General features: G+C 36.2%; 1 protein-coding gene across 2 annotated transcripts in view; it reads right to left on the bottom strand.

Annotated features, from left to right (window-relative positions):
- Nucleotides 1–25,343, bottom strand: part of CHM (CHM Rab escort protein) — a 157,421-nt gene that overhangs the window by 85,141 nt on the left and 46,937 nt on the right. For both annotated transcript variants that reach the window (XM_084788787.1, XM_084788788.1), the window contains exons 3-5: nucleotides 15,622–15,694; nucleotides 14,318–14,442; nucleotides 1,309–1,681 (exon numbers count right to left, since the gene is read on the bottom strand). In XM_084788787.1, coding sequence (XP_084644913.1) covers nucleotides 1,309–1,681; nucleotides 14,318–14,442; nucleotides 15,622–15,694 — 571 coding nt within the window. The remainder of the gene's footprint in view (nucleotides 1–1,308; nucleotides 1,682–14,317; nucleotides 14,443–15,621; nucleotides 15,695–25,343) is intronic.

The following is a 25,343-nucleotide window of genomic DNA, read 5'->3' as shown; positions in this document are numbered from 1 at the left end:
ATTGTGTCAACCAAAGTTAACATGATGGTTTTAGAAACAAATCTAAATATTCTGATTAAAGAATGCCATTGTTATCTGATGGCCTATTCCTAACAAACCACACAACTAATATATCCTATTTTTTATATTTATAAGTCTTAACTCTATAAAAGTAGTGATTTCATTTGTTTAAAATATAATTATATTTTATTTAATATTCCACCAATAGGCACAATTTTATAAATATTAATATACATCCCATATTCCTACTTATAAAGTCAAATAAAGATTAAAACAAGTGAATTTTGGTTATCACTGAAAAGTAAAAATGAATTTCAATTAAAATTATTTTTGGTTGAAGTTTCAGAAGTGTGGAAATTGTGTATGTATCGTATTACTCATGAGCCTTTTCTTTTCAATTCTACCTAATGATCCACCATAGCAATTTCACATTGATGAGAGTTGAAACAAAGCTATAATTATATTAAAATAATAAGAAGCAGTTTTAAACATTTTTTGGTTCCATAATTGAGGTATATAAACTTACTTAGAATAGGCTTAGATTAGAACAAAAAATTTATGTTGATTTTTCACTACTATTCTGAATAGTACAATATTTTGTATAAGGAAATATTAATATTTCCACAAACTAAGTTCAAAGCAAGTAGGGGACCACACTTATTGGGTTTCATCAGGAAAATGTAAGGCACATGACTTGTTCCCTTCCTTTCTCTTATCACACCTTTATGGCTGTGTCTGATTGGATATTTTATTACTATTTTGAAAAGTGGATTTGCTTCTTATAAACCCTTGAAGCTTCCCATGATCCAGCAACCTCATCAGAAATTACAATGATTTAACATTAAGAGTTATTTATGAAAACACCAGCAAAGACAAAAGATTTTCAAAAATACATTAATTTGTTTGGAATACTTACACAGAGATTAAGGACTAAGGTATGTTTATATAAAATTTATTACAAAGGACATGAAATTTGGACACAAATTCAATAGAATTTTTCTTCTGATGGAATTCATAGTGTCCATGAATCAGACTATCAGGATGAACTACCTGCCTTAACACAATAGCATGCTTCCCATACAAAAATATTTAGTATAATTTAAAAGCACACTAAGTATATCAATACTAATATCTTAAATGAATTTTAACCTATACTTAATAAAACTGTTTGGTATCTTTCTATAAAGCAAACACTTTGTAATTCAGAAACTAAAATGAAGAAAAGTACACTTAGAGGTCCAGATGCTATTTTCAATCAATTAAAATTTATTGTGGTTCGATGTTACGATGCATAAAAATGGTACTTACCTTTGATACTAAATCGATGTTAAATCTTCTGCCTTCCTTAATAATCTGTGAGTAAGTAATTCTATTTTTCTTTGGTGTCTCTGTGTTGTCTTGTACTCTAGGCACATTTTCACTTGTTTCTTCTGCTGGAGTTTTATCATCACTATGATTATCTTTCTCTCCTCCTTCTTCAGTATCATTTCCTTCTAGTGAACTCTCTGGACCACTGCACTGATGTTGGTCTGCAGGTACTTCACAGCTCCCAGTGCTCAATGGCTCATCTGCAGTGGGCAGACAAGCAGTCTCTGCAGCCTTTGTGGAGTTCCAGGATGCCACGGAAATGTGATTTTTCTGCAGTGCACCAGCTTCTTCAACATCGTTTTCCAAATCCTGACTAATAAAAAAATATAATAATTGATATCGTGCTTCTAATATTTCTACCCTGCCACAATTTACTTTTTAAAACTTTTTATGGCACGTTTTATTCCTCTATCCTTTTTATTTTAAGTTCAGGGTACATATTGTCTCATGTGACCCATACATTAAACTGCCATCTGTTAAAGTTTCAACACAATATAATAAATTAAGATGAAACATATAAAAATATTTTAATAGTAAGGAGACCATGAACATGAACAATTTTGAGAATTTAAGGCAGACAGAGGAATCTTATTTTAAAAGCAAATCAGAAGTGTAATCTTCAAATTTAACAGGTAGAGCTATAAATCCCAACACCATTAGTGATTAACTCTGAATATATTCTCTAGCCCCACAATATCCAGGGATAATAGGACCTACCATCACGTTTGTTCTTAAACTAAACTGACACACTGCATGCAAAGAGATCTGCATTGTACATGGAGCAGAGTAAATGCTCAATAATGGTAATTATTAAAGAGGATTAACACTGAAGCTCTTTGGACTCGGTAGTGTGACAGAGTTACTCAGAGCAAAATGGGGAAATGTCTGCCACGAAATAATTCAATTCTCCTATTGTTTTGTGGTTCCTAACAAGATCTTTTCACATAGTTTCCTATTTAATGTTGATACTTATTACTCCACTGAAAGCTTGATTTCCAAAGTTATTACTACAGTAAGCATTTTTAATCTACTGTTATCTTGATGCAAAAGAATCACCTTTGGCTTGCTTATATTGTAAATTTCTGTTTGAGAAAATCCTCTCTTCTCACTGAGTTGCCTTCTTCTTCAATTGTATATGTCTTTTTAAGTTAGCATATGCTAACTGAATGTTTAAGAGTTCTTCCACTATCAAATCTAAATCCTACCTCCCGAAAAACCTTCCTCTTTATGTCTCCTAAACTAATATCTTCCCTCTTTATTAATATTCTTAAATCACTTAAACTACTTTCACACATGGCATCTCTATCATTCAATTAATCAACTGGACTACCCATATTTGGCTTTTATGTTTTGTGCTATGGGTTATTCTTCCCACACCCCACAATATCACAATTACCCTAGTCCCAAACATAATCCATATTAACAATCTATGTGGTTTAGAGAACTAGATTTATCAGTTATCTTGCATGAAATTATCAATACCTTTTGGATTGCCCATTGGTTGTTCAGTACAGATTGGTCATGCCTAAGCAACATCCTCATATAGTAAATGTTACCAAATCCAAAACCTTTTGAGCACCATGTTTTTAATCACAAGATTTTAAACTTTGGAATAGTTTAGACAAGGGATACTCACTTAGTAAGTCTATGCCAATATTCTAAAATTAAAAATGAAAATAACCCTGAAGTATTTCTGTTTCAAAGTGTGGTAGTCTGAATGCGAAATGTTCCCCACAGTCTCAGACATTCGAATATTTGGTCCATAGTTGGTGTTGTAGTCTCACAAGTTTGGGAAGTATAGCCTTAGTGGATTAATATATCATCACTGATAGTGGGCTTTAAGAGTTGAATGCCTCAGTACAATCCCAGTTTGCTCTATCTGCTACATGTTTATGATTCAAAAGATGAACTCTCTCTCGGGAGTCTTGTGGAAGAGAAGGGGTAAGGATTAAGGGAGCCAGAGGGGTCGAGAACACCACAAGAATACCTACAGAGTCAACTACTGGGCCCATGGGGGCTCACAGAGACTGACCACCAACAAAAGAACACACATGGATTGGACTTAGGCCCCCTACGCATATGTCGCACATATGCAGCTTTTCTTCATGGGGGTCCACAAACAACTGGAGAAGGGCTACCTCTGATTTTGTTCTCTGTCTTTGGATGCCTTTCCCATAGCTGGGTTACCTTGTCTGGCCTAAGTCAGAGAGGATGTGGTTAATTCTGTTGTAATTTGATGTGCCATGGTAGGTTAGTACACATGGTGGGGCCTTACCTTCTCTGAAGAGAAGGGAAGAGGGGAAGGGAGGGGAAGGAGGAAAGAGGGAGGGACTGGGAGAAGAGGAGAAGGGGGCTGTGATCAGGCTGTAAAGTGATTAAATAAATAAACCAATGAAAAATAAATATATATATAAGTCAAACAAACAAGCAAGCACCCTGACTGCAAGTCAGTGAGGCTGCAAGATTCTCCCAATTAAGAGAGAGAGAGAGACAGACAGAGACCAGATAAGCTCTCAACACCCTACTCCAACCAGGACACCACTGTTTGCTACCACTCTTCCTTGCCATGATAGACTCTTATCTCCCTAGAGCCATGAGCTCAAGTAAACTCTTTCTCCTGTAAATTCTGTTGGTCATGGTATTTTATAACAACAGTAAAAAAGCAAGGGATATAGAAGTTGGTACCAAGAGAGTGGGCTGTGGAGGTTCAGCGAAGGAGTTTTCTGAGAGAAATAATATTAACAAGGAGCCAGAGACCATTCATGCTATAATTTGGGAAAGAATGTGGCTTTCTGTCTTTAACCTTAGAACATGGAGGAGGTTAAATTTTAAAAAGATGGGCTAACTTTTTTAGCAAAGGAGATTTCAAGGAAGCTTAATATTGACTGTCACATGGTTATTAGCAATTACTCTAAACACATATCCACAATTTTAAAAAATCAAATAAGGTTCAGAAATACAAATGGGACATGAAACTGAAAAGCATCTGTAAGGCAATGGACACCTTCATTCAGAAAAAGTCGCAGCCTACACAATGGGAAAAACTCCACATCCAATAGAGGACTGATATCCAATATATAGAGAACTCCAGACTAGATTTAAAAAAATAAATAAACAACAAAAAATAAACGAAAAAACAAAAACAAATGATCCAATTAAAAATGGAGAACAGGTCCAAATAGAGAATTCTCAATAGAGGAATTGCAAGTAGCTGAGAAACTCTTAAATAAATGTTCTACATCCTTGGGGATCAGGGAAATGCAAATCAAAACTACTTTGAGATTAATTTTACACCTGTCAGAATGGCTAATATTAATAACACAAGTGACAGGTCATTCTGGTGAGGATATGGAGAGAAGGGAACACACCTCCACTACTGGTGGGAGTGCAAACTTGTACAGTCACTACCGAAATCAATATGGTGGTTCCTCAGAAAATGGACTCAGTCTACCTCAAGATCCAGCTCTACCACTCTTGGATGTGTACCCAAAGGGCACTCCACTCTAACACAAGGGCACTAGTTCAATTATGTTCATTGTGGCTCTATTCATAATAGCCAGAAACTCTAAACAATCTAGACGCCTATCAACAGAAGAATGGATAAAGAAAATATTAAAAGCATTGCTGTAAAAGCAGTGACATCTTGAAGTTTTCATGTAAATGGACAGAACTATAAGAAATCATCCTAAGTGAGTTAACTCAGACCAGGACAGACAAATATTGAATATATTACTAACATGAGGACATTATCCATTAAATAAATGATAACCAAGCTATAATATGTAGACGTAGAGAGGTTAGATAAAAAGGAGGGTTCTAGCAGAGATACATGGATCTTCCACGGAAAGGGAAATAGAATAGATTTTTCAGGTGGACTGGGGATAGGTGAAGACAGGAATGAGAGGTGTGTGGGAGGAGATGGGATGAGGAGAGAGAATGCAGGTCTCTCTTGATGGCTGGAATGGGGTGGGGGGGGCAGCTAGAGGGCAGTGTGGAAACTTAGAGGGTGATCCTAGTGAGGATTCCTGGTAATGGGGAATAAGGAGTCTGAAGTAGCCATCATCTATTGTAGCCAAGCAAGGCTCCCAGTAGCTAGACTGGGTGGGATTCAGTTGAATTGTTGCCAGAGGGGGTCCTGTGGAGATCACCCAAAAAACCCAGGCTGATGCTGGTACAGTGGTTCCTTTCTACAAACTGACAGTGGGCCCCACTGCTGAGGACAACATCCACACAGTTCATTGAGTGTGGAGAGGTGAAGCTGGTGCCTGTAGGGAGCCTTCATTACTATGTTTTAGTTTCTTTGGTATGGGAAGGTAGTCTGCAGGCTACTCAAAGAGAAACCGGGACATCAACCTAGCCACAAAACCTTTGACCTACAATCTGTCCTGGCTGCAAGATGTGCTGGGATAATGGTGGCACAAAACTTTTAGGAGTACCCAACCAATCAGTGTCTGATTTAACTTGAGGCTCATTCCACAAGAGGGAGCCCATGTCTGACACTTGGATGACCAGAAAATGAAGAATGGATGGCCCAGAGACCTAGGATAAAACAAGCATGAGTGATAATGAAATGATTCCTGATATTCTGCTATATTCATAGATTGGTGCCTTGTCCAGTTGTCATTACAGAGGCTTCTTCCAGCAACAGATGAGAGTGGACACAGAAACCTATAGCCAGACATTATGCTGAGAGTCTATATTGGAAGTCTCCATTGGGTGGATCTACTGGAGCTTAGGGAACCACACAGAAGATGGGGAGGAAGGAATATAAGAACCAGAGGGAATGGAGAAAACAGAACACAGCTCATTGAATCAACAAAGCAGGGCTCACATGGGCTCAGAGCTGCTGAAGCAGCAAGCACACAGGGACTGTATAATTTTGCACCAGGCTCTCTGCATATATGTTAAGACTGTTAGCTTGGAGTTTCTGTGTGACTATTAACAGTGGGTACAGGTATATCTCTGACTCTTTTGCCTGCTTTTGGGACTCTTCCTCCTGCTGGGTTGCCTTGTCCAGCTTTAGTGTGAGGGATTTTGCTTTGTCTTATTGATTATTGTTTTTGTCATGTTTGGTTGTTGTCTCTTACAGGCCTGCTCTTTTTTGATGAGAAAGACAGAGGAGATCTAGGGGAGATAGGAAATGAGGGGATTTTGGAGAAGTAAGAAAATGGAACCTGTAGTCAAGATATATTATATGAGAGAAGAATCTATTTTCAACAAAAATTAAATGCCACCAAATTTATTGTTAAAATGTAATGATAAAGAAAGCCAAACATTAAGTGTACCCACTGGCCCATGACAGAGAAGATAGGCAAGAAACCGGGCCTCCTATCTGTGAAGGCTGTGTGCTGAGAACCTGACCAGGAGTGACTTAATTGTGGCCATAGTCGTGAAGAAGGACAAGTGGACAGGAAGGGCTCAATAGGAAAGCTTTTGTCAACCCCACACAACGGGAGTGCAATCTTCAGAAAGAAGCCAGGCCTTTCAAATGTATCAGGTTCGAGCACAAATAAATCCAGATAAAGAAGAAAGAAAATGTAATGACAACTTCAGTTAAATTTAGCTTGAATACCACATGATATCATTAATGATACAGCAAGAGTTTTCCTAAGTAGGTAACAATAGTGAAGAAAAGACCTAAGTTCCAATATCTCATGTCATTACTTGAGAAAGCCTAGGCAAGACAATATCACATAGATTGCTCACCTGTAAAATAAGTGTTAGTCCATTTACTTTACCTTTCCCAATAGTATTATGAGATGAACTAACTTCTGTGAAAAGTATTTAATAATCTCAAAAGAGTTAATCAAATTTAAAGCACAGGTTAAATCCAAAGTATTATTAAACTGTCTGTAGAACAAAAGAAAAACTTCAAAACTACATTGTCTATCAAGATGGAAACTCTTTGGCCATATAAATACACAAAAGTACATGTTACAATTAACATTAAAAACAAAGGCAGAGATAAAAGTATGGCTCAGCAGTTAAGACTGCTTGTTGCCTGTCCTATTTTCATGTTTGTGGCTATGATAAAACATTGATCAGCATTAAATTGAGAGAAAGTATCTATTAGGCTTACGTGTTACAGTCCATTATGACAGGAAGCCAAAACAAGAACTCAAGGCAGAAATCTGGATATAGGAAATGAAGCAGAGACCTTAAAGGAGCATTGCTTACTGGATTACTTCCTCTGGCTAGCTCAATTACCTTTCTTCACTAGCTCAGGAAATCTGAATAAGGACTGAATTGTCCACAGTGAGCTGGGTCCTTCTATATCAATTTACAATTAGGAAAATGCTTTCAGAGACATGCCCACAGGCCAACCTGCAGAGTGAATTTCTCAGTGTTGCAACCTTTCCCCAAGTGACTCTAATTTTGCCAAGCTAATAAAAAATAACCAGCACACTGCTCTTGCAGGAAAACCTGGGTTCCAATGCCACGTCCAGGAGGTCAAAACTGCCTGTAAGTCCAGCTCTAGAGGATCCAACACACTCTCCCAAAAGAATCCACACACATGTTGCATATAAATACACATCCATACACATGAATAAAAATTTAAAAAATAAATCTTTAAAAATTAAACAAAGGAAAAGTTGTGATATGAAACATGATTTGTGTGTCTTCCACAGTAATGTTCACACGTTTGAATTTGCTTTCATTTTGAAAATCAATAATACTTAAGGTGACAACTTTCAGCAAAAGTTCCATGCCTTAAGATTAAAGTAAGAAGTGACAGGATAATTAATTACACTGCACAGATAAGATTGAATATGACAACTTCTTTTATTACAGACTGTGATGAGAACAGCATGAAAATTGAGCATAGCAACTGATTTACTCAGTAGTTATCTCGTACATTAAGTAAAAAGAGATTTTATATAGTAAATGAAATCCATTATCCAATGCTGGACAAGCTGAAAGCTAAAAGTCAAAACATTTCATTTAAGGTCTAATCAAAGGCTAACTAAATCTAATACTGTGGAGAATGTGTAAGGCAAGAATTACTGTTTTGGAATTTGCCCTACTTTGACAAACTACTAAATTTCAACATTCTCAACATCACAAGTTGGTGACGTTCTTAGCTCTACAAGAAACATAAAAGCATAGTTCCAGCATAGGTGGCAAAGTTCCCAGCTCTATAGAAGCATAAAGACATACTACTATTCCCACTTTTCACAAAAAACCAAAGTATTTTTGGAGTTTCACAAAGTGTAAGGCTGATACCTTAAAAAGAGACGAAGACACTAGAAACTTCTATATCTTCACTTTACTCAGTAAAGAAAATTCTTAACCAAAAGGACAATGTTCCATGAACTTACAACCACGTATACTGTGGTTCACATATAAGCAGCATTTTCTAAAAAGATATTCCAATGCTAAAGGAAATTTTAGAACAGTTCAATTCAATTTTAGAAACTCAAATGAATTTTAGGACCATAAAAATGTATCTGCCAGACATAAGATGTTAGTGAATTATAAGCCCCCAAAAGAAGCTTTAAATTATAAAATATGAAAATGATCTTAAAATATGAAGGAAAAAAATCAGCATCATTAACTTTTGTAAAACTTATAACTATCAAAATAGTTGATTTATAAAGCTAATTTGAGTCTCAAAGACCATTAAAGGTGAACTGTACTTTTAAAATTTTTATCCTAACTAAATATGCTGACTGTTTTATATAAATGCAGTTGCATTAATAATTGTCAGACTCTATCTGTAACTTAAAGAGTTTGGAGATATCACTTCTCAATTAATGGTAATAACCAGGGAGCACTTCCAAATGAAAATACTATCTTGGTACCCTGTAATCCTTTAGATGAGTTAAGGAAACCAAAACCAAAACCAAAAAAAAACCCTGCCAACCAACTGGTTAATTTATTCAGCACAGGTGTTCACTATTTGTCACCTTTTACATATTTTCTTCCAATATACCATGCTGTAGAAATCATGTACACACACACACACACACACACACACACACACACACACACACACACACACACACCTTTGTCCTAAGGCCATTAATTTTTTATTTGCATAGTATATACTTGCCAGTATTAGGTCACATTATTATACTTTCCAGCTGTTTACTCCTAAAATAAATAAATATTGCATGACTACTCAAAAGAATTACAGAAATCAAGACTACCTGAACTGTTCCAGAAATTTTAATTAGTCTTGAATTTCTGCAATATAATATATTGTGGAGATGTCCCTAGTTGTTAGCAATTTAATTATTTTTACACATTATAGAATGCAGCTCAAGCATCAACTTTTCCTTACATCTATCCCAGAACAAAACTTCATGGTGTTAGCAGCAGGTAACCTTGACTCCCAACTCAGCCATAACAGCCTTCTTGCTTCCTGTGCGATAAACTGAGTTCATGACAATTTACCAGGCCGAAGGCACCCAGCCATAGAAATGAGTCATGACTCATCAAAATTTTATTTTGTAACTGTATCTCATGCTTGGTGTGATAGTTTTAAAAGTGTTTGTTCATATAGTTCCATTTTACCCAGAGTTAAGGTAGAGTCCTTTGAAATCTCGTCATAAAGTCTTTCTATAATAATAATGATGATGATCTCCCATTTCTCTTTTTGGTAGAGAGATTTTTGTTATTTGTGGGAACTTACCCAGAATCATGACAACCATCTAGATAGTAACCATCTAGGGACCCTAGCTGGAAATCTAAAAGTATAATATTGCTGCTTTAGTACTCCAAGGTGCATACGCTAAACAAGCTAGAAATCCTGTCGACCTGATAGATTCATATCTACTTATCTGTTTCAACAACTTTTAATTGACATGCTTTGACAATTGACAGCCTAAAACAAACCTATACTATACAATGCTCAGCAACTTGCTCCAAACTCAAAAGATGCATCACAGCTTACCATTTATTCTTTGTTTATTTCTTCTTATTGGACTAAGGCCACTGAGAATACTGTTCAAGGAGTTTACTCTTTGCTTTTAGAGTTCAAAATGAAGAAGTGAAATTTCAGATTCCTGTCACAATAAAATCTTCATCTTTGATACCATTACAATCCACTAAAAAGTTGGTTCATTGAAATTTAAGAAGTACAAGGGCTGGAGATAGCTCAGAGGTTAAAAGCACTGACTGCTAATCTACAGGTCATGAGTTCAATTCCCAAGAACCACAGGGTAGCTCACAACCATCTATAATGGGATCTGATGCCCTCTTCTGGCCTGTATGCTCTATATGCAGACAGGGTATACATGAAATTAATTAATTAATTAACTAATCTAAGTTTAAGAAGCATATTTTCATTTTGGTTTACCTTTGTATCAGAAAGGGGAAAATAATAGTCTTTAATATTCAAAAACAGAAAAGAAAACAACATACGTTGTTGACCTATGTTTAGAATAATAAAATTTCCTCTAACTAGGTTCAGTGAGGAAAGGCAGTTGCTGCCAATACTGATAGCCTGAGTTTGAGTCCAAGCATTATATGGTAGAAAAGAGAGAATTTACTCCAGGAAGTTTTCTGAATTCAACACATGTGCATGTGATCATATACTCACACAAACATGCATACATACCCAGACAAATAAAATTAATAAAAAAAAATCTTCTTACTAGTGAAGAAACCTAAATATGACCCAAGTCTGTACAAGACTTAAAGCTAGAAATGGCTAGAGTACTTCCCCCATATGAACTAAGAAATATTCTACAATCACAACAAATCAAGGATACTGGAATATCATATGTCCTCATGAGTTTAAAACTCAATGGATTGAGCTAGAAATGATCATAATGAGTGAGTTAACCCAGAAACAGAAAGACTCAAATGGTATATACTCACTTATATCTGCATATTAGCCCAAGGGGCAGGTCCCACGAAAGACTTCACTTACCAGGAAACTGAGACAGAGGGGAGGACATTCTAGTGGGACTCTAGATGAGAGAATCATGGGAGAATGGCAAAGTAGAAGGATCCAGAGGGTCCTAGAAGCCTACAAGTAAAACATTATGATAGGCAGATTTGGGCACAGGGGTCCCGCTCTAACTAAGGCACCAGCCAAGGACAATACAGGCGGTAAACCTTAAGCCCCTACTCAGATCTAGCCAATGGACAGAACATTCTCCACAGTAGAGTGGAGAGTGGGATATTCCTTTCTCACATACTCTGGTGCCTCACATTTGACCATGTCCCCTGGAGGAGGAGACCTGGTGGCACTCAGAGGAAGGACAGCAGGTTACCAAGAAGAGACTTGATACCCTATGAGCATATACAGGAGGAGGTAATCCCCCTCAGGAACAGTCATAGGGGAGGGGAATAAGGGGAAAATGGGAGGGAGGGAAGAATGGGAGGATACAAGGGATGGGATAACCATTGAGATGTAACAAGAATAAATTAATAAAGGAGGAAAAAAAACTCAGGGCTGGGCAGTGTAGCACGTTCCTCTCCCACAAAATCAAAAACAAAACCGAAAAGGATAATGAAAACAGCAAAGGATTCTGATTTAGAACCTATGAGTTGGAATCCTGGCTCTCTGAGCACTGCCCCTCACTAAACATCAGTATATCTACTTGTAACAACTCATGCACTTGGCTTTGGCACAGAATAAAGGAAAGAAATGTAGTAAGACTTATAAAGGAGGGCTAGAGTAACTGCTTTAAAAATAATGACCAACAACTGCAGGTACTTTTTTTCCCTTCCCTTTTCTTAGTCTTTGAATATCAGAAACATTAGAAGATTCAAGAGGCAATACTGACAATAAAACTAGGACAAAGACATCTCCACGTTATCCTAGAGTCTAATATTGATGCAAATGGCATTCTTAGGTTGGGGAGTGGGGAGAATATCCACCTAATCCTCATGCCATAAAGAAAAAATAACTCAAGGTGGATCTTGGATAGAAATGTAATATATAACTATAGGACATACTATTCAATGAGCCAGAGTCTTCTAGAAGTACATCAAAATGAAGCTATCTCAGACTCGATGCCAAAACATAACACACCAAAGGAAAAATGAATAAATGGCATCTCATTAAAATTTACAAAGCCTGCTCTATAAAATATCCTGTTTAAAGAGAATGAAAAGACAAGTTACAGATCAGAGGAAAGTATTCTTAAGCTACACAGTTAACAAAAAAACAAATAAATTTTACAACCCAAAAGAAAAAAATTCAATTCAATTTTCCTTGATGGGGAGGCCCGATGGCACTTGGAGGAAGGATAGCAGACTACCAAGAAGAAACTTGATACCCTAGCATCAAATTCAAGGGGAGGAGGTCCCCCTCAGTCACAGTCATAAGGAAGGGGAATGGGGTGAAAGTGGGAGGGAGGGAGGAATGGGAGGATGCACGTGATGGGATAGCAATTGAGATGTAATATGAATGATTTTATTTTTCAATTAAAAAAAACAACTATACTTAAAAAAAAAGATGTAAAAGGTATCAATCATCAGATAGCTCACCCAAAACATATACAAATGCCAAAAAAGTACAGGAAATGACATACGAAAGCAGCCATCAGTGAAATTCCCACTAAAATCAATTGGTAGAGTGCTTGCATAGCTTACACAAAGCAGTACATTTGATTCCTAGCATTGCATAAATATGCGGAGGGGTGCACACGTGTAATCTCAGCACTACAGGAGGATGAAGCATGAGGACAGACAGGAGCTCAATGCTAGCCTAAACTACAACAACAACAACAACAACAACACCCAGTGTCAAACATTCAAAAGAAATAAAAATAAAAGGGGCTGTCCCATTGCTCCACCTCATGTCCAAATAGGCTAAGAGACAATAGACAACAGCCCTTTGCAACAGATAATAGGAACATAAACAATTAAGAAGCCTGTGTATAGCAAAGGAAACTGTCAATTGAGTGAAGAGGCAGCCCATAGAAGAAAACCTTTGCCAGCTCTAGTTCTGACAGAGGATTGGTGGCTAGTATACACAACAAATTTAAACACTAAACATCAAGAAGACAAACCTAATTTAAAAATAGAAGGTCTACTGTTAGTTAATTTGAGAAGCATCCATACTGAATTCTATTATAGTGGTTAGGCCACTAGCAGTGTATAAAAATTGTCTTTAGTCAGCTGGGTGCAGCAGCACATGCCTGTAATCCCAGCACTCAGGGATGTAGAGGCAGGCGGATCTGTGTAAGTTTGAGAGTACCCTGATCTACAAAGCAAGTCCAGGACAGCAAAGACTACACAGAGAACCCCTTTTTTGTGACCAAAAAAAAAAAAAAGGAAAGAAAGAAAGAAAGAAAAAAGGAAGGAAGGAAGGAAGGAAAAGCAAAAACAAAGATTTCCCTTTGTCTACATTTGTATTTTTCTTAAAAATTATTTTATTTTATGTATATCAGTGTTCTGCCTACATGTACATATGTATACAACATGCATATTTGGTGTCCAAAGATAGTAAGACCAGGGAATAAGAGCTCCCAGAACTGGAGTTATGAATGGTTGTGAGCCACCATGTTGGTGCTAGGAACAAAACCTGGATCCTCTGAAAGAGTAGCAAGTGCTCTGATCATGTGAGTCATCTCTTGAGCTGTCAGTCTACTTTCTTATACCACCGAGGACTACCTGCCCACTGGTGACACTGGATCCAGTGAACTGCTTCCTCTTTTGTCAGTCTTTAATTAACAAACTGGCCCCACAGACTTGCCTACAGGCCTAGAGGCATTTACTTAATGAAAGCTACAGGTATGTAGATGGCCATAGCTTGGTGAAGATAACACACTATTCAGCAGACTAATGTCACAAGGATTGTTACAAAGATAAAATGAAATGCATGGTATTAATGTTAAATGTTATTATTCTGAAAACTAGAGAACACTGAAAATTACAGCTAAAGAGGAGGGAAAGCCAATGCATCAACTTTACTGTAGCAGCATCCTTATTCTGAAGGAGGGTGAGATGGGAAGAGTCTTATTTAATGCTATGTAAATAATTTTCATACCTGGCATAACAAAATACTTCTACATGTTGAATTGTTTTGTCCTTGCTACTAAGAAGAATAGCTTCCTCGTTTTCAAGTATCTGTTCTTGCCACATTGAATTTTCAGTCACAACGTCACTGTTTTCCTAAACAAAACACAGAAAAGGAATTTTAACTAAATAGCAAGCTATTATCTAAAATTTCTGAAGAAAAATTCTATCTTATTTTCAATTAATGTTTTTATTTTTATCAAAAAAATCAATAACTTCAGAGTATCTGAACTGAGTCCAGTATGTGCCTGCTTCAAAGGAGGCAGAGGAAAACAAGGTATACAATCTACCAAAGGCCAACTTTGGTAGACAGCTGTCTATGAGGCCTTATTGTGTCTGGAAAACGCTATTTCCTTGAAGTTATCCACCATCCTTGTCTCTTACAAACTTTCTGTCCCCTCTTCTGCATAAATCCCTGAGCTCTGATGGGAGAGATATGATTTGATAAAGATATCCCATTTAGGGCTGAGCATTTTAAAGTCTCTCACTCTAAATGTTATCCAGTAGACCACACCCATTTTATGCAATGGCATTTAAATATAACATCACTGCAGCTTTATCATACATGTTTGTGTCTTCAAGAGAGCCACTATTTACATACTCCATTAAATCAATGAAAGTACCTATCATATTTAGTAGAGTAAATGAATACTGTTAAGTATGTAACAATTCTTAGGAAACATAATACAGTTTCCTGGAATATTATCATTCTTTTTCCCCATGCTTCTCGGCTAATTTGAAAGACAGTAGGTTCATGTAAAATATTCTCAGCAAAAGTTTCATTTCAAGCCACATATACCAATTTACATAAAATATGCCTTATAAGGGTGTTAAATGACATAGCATGACTAAATTTCCACAACACACTACCAGTTACCTCTAGAAACCCTTCTTTATGGTAGGTACTCAATAGCTATAGGAAAAAAAAAGTTACTTTTAGAAAAACAACTCCTGAACTTAATTTTTTTTCTTTTAAGTGTTTCTGACATGTGACAGAAATAAACATATAAACCAGAGAATATTTATATTCATTGCTTTTGTTAAAAAGAACACCTAATAAGTGAGATTTTACGATGGCTGAGAAATTTTCTGTGAATGATTATGAGGATATCTTTTTATATAACAGCTTAAAAGTGTGCATATTTTTGTCAAATAAAAAATAAAAATAAGGTACCTCTCTTACATGACACAAAAAGAAAATATTTCTTCAATGAATGGACATTACCTAACACAAGATATAACATAGTGACTTGCAATATCAGATATAAACTTTACCTGGTATTCCTTTAGCCAGGACAACAGTCCTGAAAAGCTGAAGCTTGCCCAGTTTCCTCCATAGTAGCTTCGTCTGTAACAATGAAAATAAAAGCATAAAAATCAAGTCACTGATCTCCATAAACTAAGCCATCATTGACCTTTAAACACATATTATTTTCCAATACTGCTGCCTCAAGTATTTCAAAGCACACTAATTGAGTGGTTGGGATAAGAAGAAATAGTCAAGGGAAGTAAATGGTTACTCTCAAATTTCAAAGGCAACTTTTCCTGATGTAACAGCTTAACATGCCTTGCCTTACAGAGTTTTCTTCAGGGATCATAGGGAAACACAGTTTCCAATCACCAGCATAAGGAGTTCCAGTGCTGATCACCAGAATAGTTAAAAGAGTCATAGTGCTGGGCACTGATGGTATGCTCTCTCTAAATTGATAAACTTCCAAAATTATAGGTCAGCTTCTTTATAAATGATACAATTAACCTATGATCCATATTTTTAAATGTCATTTTTCATCATATTAATGGACCCAAAGTGATAACATCAAGAGGAAAATGTGTAAACAAGGTGTGATATATCCACAGAATATATAACTTTTAGCAGTGTGAAAGGATGAAATACTGAAACAAACAACAACATAGGTCAATTTTAAAAAGTTATTCTGAATGAGAGAGTAAGCCACAGAGTATATATTGCATGAATGTGATATTCAAAAACAAGCTAAATTAATCTGATTTAAAAAAAAGAACACAGAAAGACCCTACAAAGAAAGATAATTTCAGACCAATTTCTCTTATGAACATTGACGCAAAAATACTCAAGAAAATACTTCCAAACCGAATCCAAGAACACATCAAAATATCATTCACCATGACCAGTAGGCTTCATACCAGGTATGCAGGGATGGTTCAATATACAGAAATACATCAACGTAATCCATCATATAAGTAAACTGAAGAAAGAAACACATGATCATTTCCTTAGATGCTAAAAAAGCATTCGACAAAATCCAACACCCATTCATGTGTAAGTCTTGGAGATAGTAGAAATACAAGGCATATACCTCAATACAATAAAAATAATATACGTAAGTCTACAGCAAACATCAAACTAAATAGGGAGAAACTTAACTCTATTCCACTGAAATCAGGAAAAAGGCAAGGCTGTCCACTCCATATCTCTTCAACATAGTACTTGAAGTTCTAGCTAGAGCAATAAGACAACCAAAAGAAATCAAGGGGATAAAAATAGGAAAGGAAGAAGTCAAACTATCATTATTTGCATATAACATAATAGTATACATAAGTGACCCTAAAAATTCCACCAAGAAACTTCTGAAGCTGATAAACACCTTCAGTAAAGTTGCTGGATACAAAGTCAACTCAAAAAAAAAAAAAAAATCAGTAGCCTTGCTCTATACAAATAACAAACAGGCTAAGAGAGAAACTATGGAATCTATAGTTCATGATAGCCACAAAGGGTGTAAAGTATCTTTGTGTAACTCTAACCAAACAAGTGAAAGACTTATATGAAAAAATTCTCAAGTATCTAAAGAAATAAACAGAAGAAGATATCAGGAGATGGAAAGTCCTCCCATGTTCATGGATCAGGAGAAACAAGATAGTAAAAATGTCCATCTTACCAAAAGCAATCTATAGATTTAATGCAATTCCCATCAAAATTCCAAGACAATTCTTTACAGACCTTGAAAGAACACTTTTCAACTTCATATGGAAAAACAAAAAACCCAGAATAGCTAAAACAATCCTGAGCAATAAAAGATCTTCTAGAGGAATCTCCATCCCAGATCTCAAGACCAACAGTAATAAAAACAGCATGGTACTGGTATGGTAATATGCTGATTGACTAGTGGAATTGAATAGAAGACCCTGAAATAAAACCAAACATCTACTGGCATTTGATTTTTGACAAAGAAGCCAAATCCATACAATGGAGAAAAGATATCATCTTCAACAAATGGTGTTGGTCTAACTGGATGGCTATGTGTAGAAAAATGCAAATAGACTCATATTTATCACCATGCACAAAACTAAAGTCCAAGTGGATTAAAGATCTCAACTTAAAATTGGATGCTCTAAATATGTTAGAAGTAAACATGGGGAAGAACCTTGAACTCACTGGCACAGGAGACAATTTGCCGAACAGAACACCAACAGCTCGGGCTCTAAGATCAGCAATTAATAAATGGGACCTCATGAAACTGAAAAGTTTCTGTAAGGCAAAGGAAACAGTCAACAGAACAAATCGACATCCTACAGACTGGGAAAAGATCTTCACCAACTCTACTTCTGAAAAAGGTCTAATATCCAAAATATATAAAGAACTCAAGAAATTAAACACCACAAAACCAAATAACCCAATTGAGAAATGAGGCTCAGAATTAAACAGATAATTCTCAACAGAGGAATATCAAACGGCTGAGAAACACTTAAAGAAATGTTCAATGTCCTTGTTTATCAGTGAAATACAAATCAAAACGACTCTGAGATTCCACCTTACAACCATCAGAATGGCTAAAATAAAAAGTTCAAGTGACAGCACATACTGGCAAGGATGTGGAGAAAGAGAAACTTGTACAACCATTTTGGAAATCAATCTGGTGCTTTCTCAGAAAACTGGGAATAGTTCTACCTCAAGACCCAGCTATTCCACTCCTTGGAATATACCTAGAAGATGTTCCACCACACAACAAGGACATATGCTCAACCATGTTCATAACAGGCTTATTCGTAATAGCAAGAATCTGGAAACAACTTAGATGTCCCTCAGTTGAAGAATGGATAAAGAAACAGTGGTACATTTAAACTATGGAATACTACTCAGCAATTAAAAAAAAAAAAAACAAGAAAATCTTGAATTTTGCAGGCAAATGGATGGAACTAGAGAAAATCATCCTGAGTAAGGTAACTCAGACCCAGACAAGACACACATGGTATATTCTCACTTATAAGTGGATGTTAGCCACTTAATTCAAGTTAACCACATTATAATACTGAGACTGATGAGCTGACTAAGGTCCATGTGGGACATGGACCTAGACCTCCTGCTCAAATGAGGTAGATAGGCAGCACAGTCTGCTTGTAGGTCCCACAGTATGTGGAGTAGGGATTACTTCTGACATAGACTCAGGCCTCCTAAATGTTGTTCATTTGTACCCTGGCAGGGTGGCCTGGCCAGGCCACAGAGGAAGAGATTACAGGTAGTACAGAGGACACTGGATAAGCTGAGGTCAAACATTAGGGGAATAGGACACCCCTTGCTAAGGACTAGGAGAGGGAGGGAAAGGGAAGAAGGAGGGGAAGGGACCAAGAGTGGATGAGGGAGGGGGCTTCAATTAGGATGTAAAGAATTCAAACTGGATAACAAAAGGGTAACTAATATTGCTAATCCCACTGCATGGGAATAGCTCTGAGACTGGCTGAGATACCAAGGTTTATGCATAGACAAGGCTTCATGTTGGGCATAGATTCTCTGTGACTTATAATTAGCAGCCATTCTTAATATGGTATGAAGGAATATTTGCAGATGTCTTACTTCTGCTCATATAATGAGCAGAGAACTAGCCTTAACTGCTCTGTATATCCTGCACACCTCGTACCATTACAATATTAGAACTGTATAATGCTTGTGAGATATTATGTTTTCAGAACAAAAGAACTGGACACTGACACTGGATCAGACCTGACAGGATTCATTCCTCACAGCGAGATGGATGCTGACATCCTGCACCCTCCATGCTCTAGCCCCAGGTGCCTCAGTTGCTGTTACCCATCAGAACAGGACAGCTTCCAGGACAATGGTGTAGAAAGTCCAATTGGTCCAGCAATCCAGATTGTCCCACAAAGGACTCCTATTAAGCCTGAAAATTTACAAGTTATGAAAAATGGACCACAAATGCTATCCCTGGCTTACTTAACTATTTTCCCTCAATTTTTGGGGGTCCTTCAAAGGAATTATTCACCCTAAATCAGCCTGAAGAAACCATAAGAGAATGACATCCCATTTCTTCTAGAGGGGATGGATAGGTTTCTGTTTATTCTCTTGGTTTACAGATGCTTATTTTCATTGGGAGTTGGTTGTAAGTATTAATAGTCTTTTACAGAAAGGAAACTAGGTTTGACTCGGAGACGTATCTCTTTTCCTTTCTCTTTCTTTTGTAGGTAAGGAGATAGGAACTGAAAAGAAAGAAAGAGGGATACAGTAATATAGAGGGAGGATAGAACAAAAGGTAGATTATTGAATCTCCTCATCAAGGGCCTAATTGTTACTCACAAATAGGTTATTTTGAGTCAATGGTATTGAATTTTATATATTAATGTAAATCATGCTCATGTCAAAAATTATTCTAATTTTATCACAAGAATATATACTCTTGGTCTAATAGATATGATTTTAGAGATATATGAAGTAAAATAAATAGGGTCTTCAAAAACCTCAGAGACCTACAGAATATGGCATTTAAAGATGTATTTATTATTCTAATGATTCTTTGACAACAAGAGGAGTTAACTCCTGGCAACATCCACCCTGACTCAAAGATGGAGATGAGCATCAAAGAACTTCCTTATGAAGCTGGCTTCAAATGTGGTAAACCAGCCACTGGGAAAAATGTCCTTATTTCTGCCACACACATAATTCTGCATAAAAATGGGCAAGTTTAGATGCAGGCAGAGTCGATGGTCAAACTCTGCCAAGACAGGATAAGCAAGTCCTCAATCGCTCCTGCCTCAGAAATATGTCTGTCAGGTATATTGGACCAGAATGCTGAAGATGATGCTCCAACATTATAGAGAGTTTCGGGTGACTGTTCAGGTAGTAAACTGTCTCTGTCACTTTTTCATTTTGGAAGCTGCTAACCTGTACTTCTAGTTCACTTGGGTATTTAAGTTTTAACCCTTCTCAAGTTTCTGATGGGTTTGAAGACCAGATAGTTTAGTCTTTCAATTAAGCTTAGTAGGTTAGGGGTTAAGATGTTTTTAGATCAAGATAGATGTTTTAAATTAACAGAGATGAGATATGATAGATAGTAATCTCCATTCAGAAATTTAGACCCAACAAGATAGGAAAGATGTTTACTTCAAGTTTGCCAAATACAAATGGCAAAATCACTATGAATGTAACATTAATAAAATTCCTGATTTTCTAAGTTCTTCCTACTGTATTTAGTTTATTTTACTAATGTATAAAAATATAAATGTATATGTTAAAAAAGAAACATAATAAAAAGAAATATTTTCCAAAAAAAAGAACATATGTTTCTCTGTCTCAGAGTGGGAGTGCTAAGTTTAATTATGTAAGTATGTGCATTTTAAGAACATATTTAAATAATATACTTAAAATCTATACATTTCACAATATATAAAATTTAACTTTGAAAAGAACTGTGAGTATGAAGTGTTTCCTTATGCTAAAAATCTGTGTGACAGAAATTACCGATGTACATGAATCCCTAAGGCTGAATGAAAGATGTATGGATACACAGAATGAGTGTGTAGATAGTTATGTGATATATAGCAACTACAGCCAAAGGGCAAGTGTAGAACCTAGGTAGTAAGCTCATACGTGTTCACAATACAATGTTTTTGGTCTGTGTTTTTTTCCAAGTTTTCTCTACACTTAAAAATTATCACAATAAAACGTAAGAAAAACAAAAATAAATTGAGTTTTTGAGCACTGACCACAATGTGCCAATTTCCACGGGTTTTTTCCTAATTATGGAAAGACTAAGAAATTCTAAGAAGAGCCATTCTGGTGTTTCTTTCCGTTATTAAGTGACTTGAGGTCAGTTCCTGGTCAAAATCTATTTTTCTCCCCTACACTTAGTCATTTGGCTTTTGACAGAGCTAATTGGCTCTAGTATTTTTCCATGCAGTTCCCATTTTAGACTTTTCTTGTTGATTTGTTCCTAACATCAACATGTGGTGATCTCATCCAATTATATATGTAAAAGGTGAAACATGGTTTTCATTACTGTAGTCTTTCGGACAAAAGATGGCAAAACAACTATTAGTAGACTTAATATAAAACCAAAAGATTCTGACAAAACTCATTTTGATATCTCTATGGTTTTAAATTTGGTTTCCGACATTTCTTAAACAAAGACAGTAGATATCAATATCAAGAGGACCAAAAGAAATAGAGAAAAATCAATATGACATTCCAATATGATCTCTGGAGCAAACTACAATAGATATGATAGAAATTAAAGCCACAGAATGTTTTGTTTTAGCTTTAAAGATACGGCTTTAGAATTGTGACATTTAAATCCAATTTATAAAATGTTTTTCCATTAAGTTTAAAACTGATTCTTCAAGGGGAAAAAAGACTAGGTAAATAGTTTTGATTTTTAAGCCTCAAAGACATGATTTAAAGACAAAGTGAGAATGAGGAAAAAATAAGTTAAAAAAAATGGCACATCATGTTATCTGTCAATTTTGTGTCATCATTGCCTCTGTACATCAAGTAAAGGAAGAAACACTTGATGTTGAAAAATGAAGTACATTTTGGCTGTCAGAAACAGATAAAGAAAAAGAATTCCTTAAAACTAGAGTCTCTGTGCATCTGTAATTTTTTTCATTTTGGAAGTTGCCAACCTGCACTTCCATGTCACTAAGGTAATTAAGTTTTATTCCTTCTCAAGTCTCTGATGGGGTTGAAGCCCAGATACTTAAGTCTTACAAATAATCTTAGTTAATTAGGGGTTAAGATGTTTTTAGAGCTAGATAGATGTTTTAAGTTAATAGACATGAAATATGATATTGATTTTCATTCAGAATTTTAGACTCACCAAGATAGGAAAGAAGTTTACTTCAAGTAGCCAAATACAAATAGCCAAATCACTATGAATGTAATATTTATATAATCCCTGATTGTTTCGTGGTTCTTTCTGCTATATGTCGTTTATTTTGTATATGCATAATATTATAAATGTATATGTAGAAAAAGAAACATAATAGAAAAATTTTAAAAACACTAGTATGGGGAGCCATGCCAAATTCTTCCATGTCAGAAATCCTGTGCTTAGGCTGCACACTGTTGTGGGGAACTGTGGCTGTGCTGGTACTGAAACCATTACTTGTTTTTGTCTACAGTTGAAACATTACTTTTTTTTTTGTCTACAGTTGAAACATTACTTGTTTTTCTCTAAAGTTAAAACATTGTATTCTACTAGTTGCCTTCATTTTCCTTGTTTTGAGTCTTCCTCCCCTATACAAGCAGTTCTGTTACTCCCAATAAACGACATTCTCTTAGCACAAATGACCCACTGTTGTGTTGTCTTTTCAATCCACAGACCCTCTCCATAGCCTAAACTAACAGCGCGGGCGCTACACACTAGAGTCTCTAAAAAAATAAGAACATAAATGTTCATGATATTTAAACAGGAAACATGAAACTAGAATCTAAAGCCTTCTAATGTCCCATGATAATTAAGTATCCTAAAGTCTTTAGCAATAATAAATAGACAAAAAATGTCTAACGGGCAATTTTTGTTTTTGAAGGCAATCCCCTATATTATAATACCATATTATGTGAAATGTTGATCTTAAATCTGTACAAAATATAGTTTTAATTTTTCCATAGTTTCATACAATCTACCCCAAACACCACCTAAGATTTTCTAGTTAAAATAAAGAAGTGATCTCAACAACTGTATCAATTACTTCCAAGCAGTAACCAAGAAAGTACTGTTGACACAGTAATTTTAGATTTTTCTTAGACTTTTCATATAAATATGAAAAATATGTATTTTTAAGTTTATTCACTTTACATCATGACTATAACCCCCTCCCTTATGTCCTTCCAATCTGACCCTCCCTCCCGCTTTCCCCAATCCCCCTCCCCTACTCCTCAGAAAGGGGAAGCCCTCCCCCTACCATCTTACCCTAGCCTATCAAGTCTTATCAGGACTAACTGCATCGTCTTCCTCCATGGCCTGGCAAGGCCTCCCAACCAGGGGCAAGTAATCAGGTAGAGGTCAACAGAGTCCATGTCAGAGACAGCCCCTGTTCCCTGTATTAGGGGACCCACATGGAGACTGAGCTGCTTATCTACTGCATCTGAGCTGACAGTCTAGATCCAGTCTATGTATCGTCCTTGCTTGGTGCATCAGTCTCTGCAGGCCCCCATGCGCCCAGATTTGTTGACTCCGTTGGTCTTCTTGCGGAGCTCCTGTTCCCTCCTGGTCTTTCTATTCCAACTATTCCATAGGACTCCCTGTGCTCTGCCCAAAGTTTGGTTGTGAGTTTCAGCATCTCATTTTGCTTAATTTAGTCAACAGAAAATATATAACAAGCAGAGAGGATGAGCATGAAGTACATTAGTTAGAGCCTAGTAATTAAGCCCCAAGCCCTTTCTTTGCTATGTGACATAATTACAAGTCTTTACTGACTATTCAGCATCAGGGACAGCTATATTACATACTGAATTGTGAATTAGCTTCTATAAGCAAGTCCCAAAACACTGAAAAAGGTGGACCTACTGACATTCAGGGACATCCATATGGGAATACTTTTACTTAAGAAGCTCATTGAAAATATATTCAGACAGGCAGACAATGGGTCTTAAGATTTTTCAGTGAGAAAGGAAACCAGCCTAGTTCAACTCCAGTAATACTCTCCTATATATCCCAATACCTTACAATTCCTTTTCCTAGGTCAAGACTAATAGCAATTTCCTTTGAAACATTTTATCTTTCCAAGTTTGTTTTCAGAACTGTTTTCTCTTGGATTTCCAGCACTTTTGTGAGGAAGATACAAAATGTTCCATTTTATAGGTAAACCCAATGAGATTTGCTACAAGTCAAGGCAACACATTTCTATGATAGAACTGATACTCAAACTCAGTTGTCCCAAACGCTAATCCTGTCCATTCCAACACACAAATCTGCAACTTTTAGTCCTCAAGATAACAGTAGGCTATGATTCACTAAAGACTAACATTTGCTTGCATAGTAAAATGCAGCTTGCCTCTAAGCCTAAATTCTCCTTCTTCAAAATGACTGACTGCTAATAGTTCTGGAAAAAGCCTAATACAAACAAATAAACAAAAGGAAAACACTAGGTTTCAAAAGGTTATCATGAAATGATTTTCTAGAGCCATGGATTCTCAGCATCATTAACTATTACAGTGTGTGCTGTAGCTTTCCAAGAGAGAATTCAGCACTATATAACATTCCAAAACTTCAAATGACCAATGAGTATATTTTTGGGAGAGGATTTTGAAGGAAGGGGTTTAACAACATATTTTGAGAAATATTAGCTGAATTCATATTAAGGGGAAGGGAAACTTACATGCATTGAGCTTGGTGTTTCATATTCACTCTTTCATTCATGCTTCATTTAAATACCTTGTCTAACACATACAGATATGAAACAGTAAAGTAAGTTGGGCCCAGGGCATATCCAACCCAAAGCATATCCCTGTCTACTAAATGTTATCTACTGTAGACTATGGGCTTTACATCTTTAAAATTGCAAGCATAATTAAAACCTGCACTGACTTATAAAGTAAAAGCAATGGTATCTGTTTAAACTCCAGATGGTATATAAGTCTAGTTTTCTTTTTCTTTGCTTCATAAAAATAGCATAACAACCTGAACACTGTCTATTTCTAATGTCAGAGCTGGGGAATGAGGGAATGGGGAGTGCTCATTTCTAGGACCTGAATTTTTATTGGATCTATCCAATTCAGAATGCACGAGTAG

This window comes from Acomys minous (genome assembly GCF_964271855.1).
Source record: "Acomys minous genome assembly, chromosome: 7".
Taxonomy (NCBI): Eukaryota; Metazoa; Chordata; class Mammalia; order Rodentia; family Muridae; genus Acomys; species Acomys minous.
This window is presented reverse-complemented; position numbering and strand designations above follow the sequence as displayed.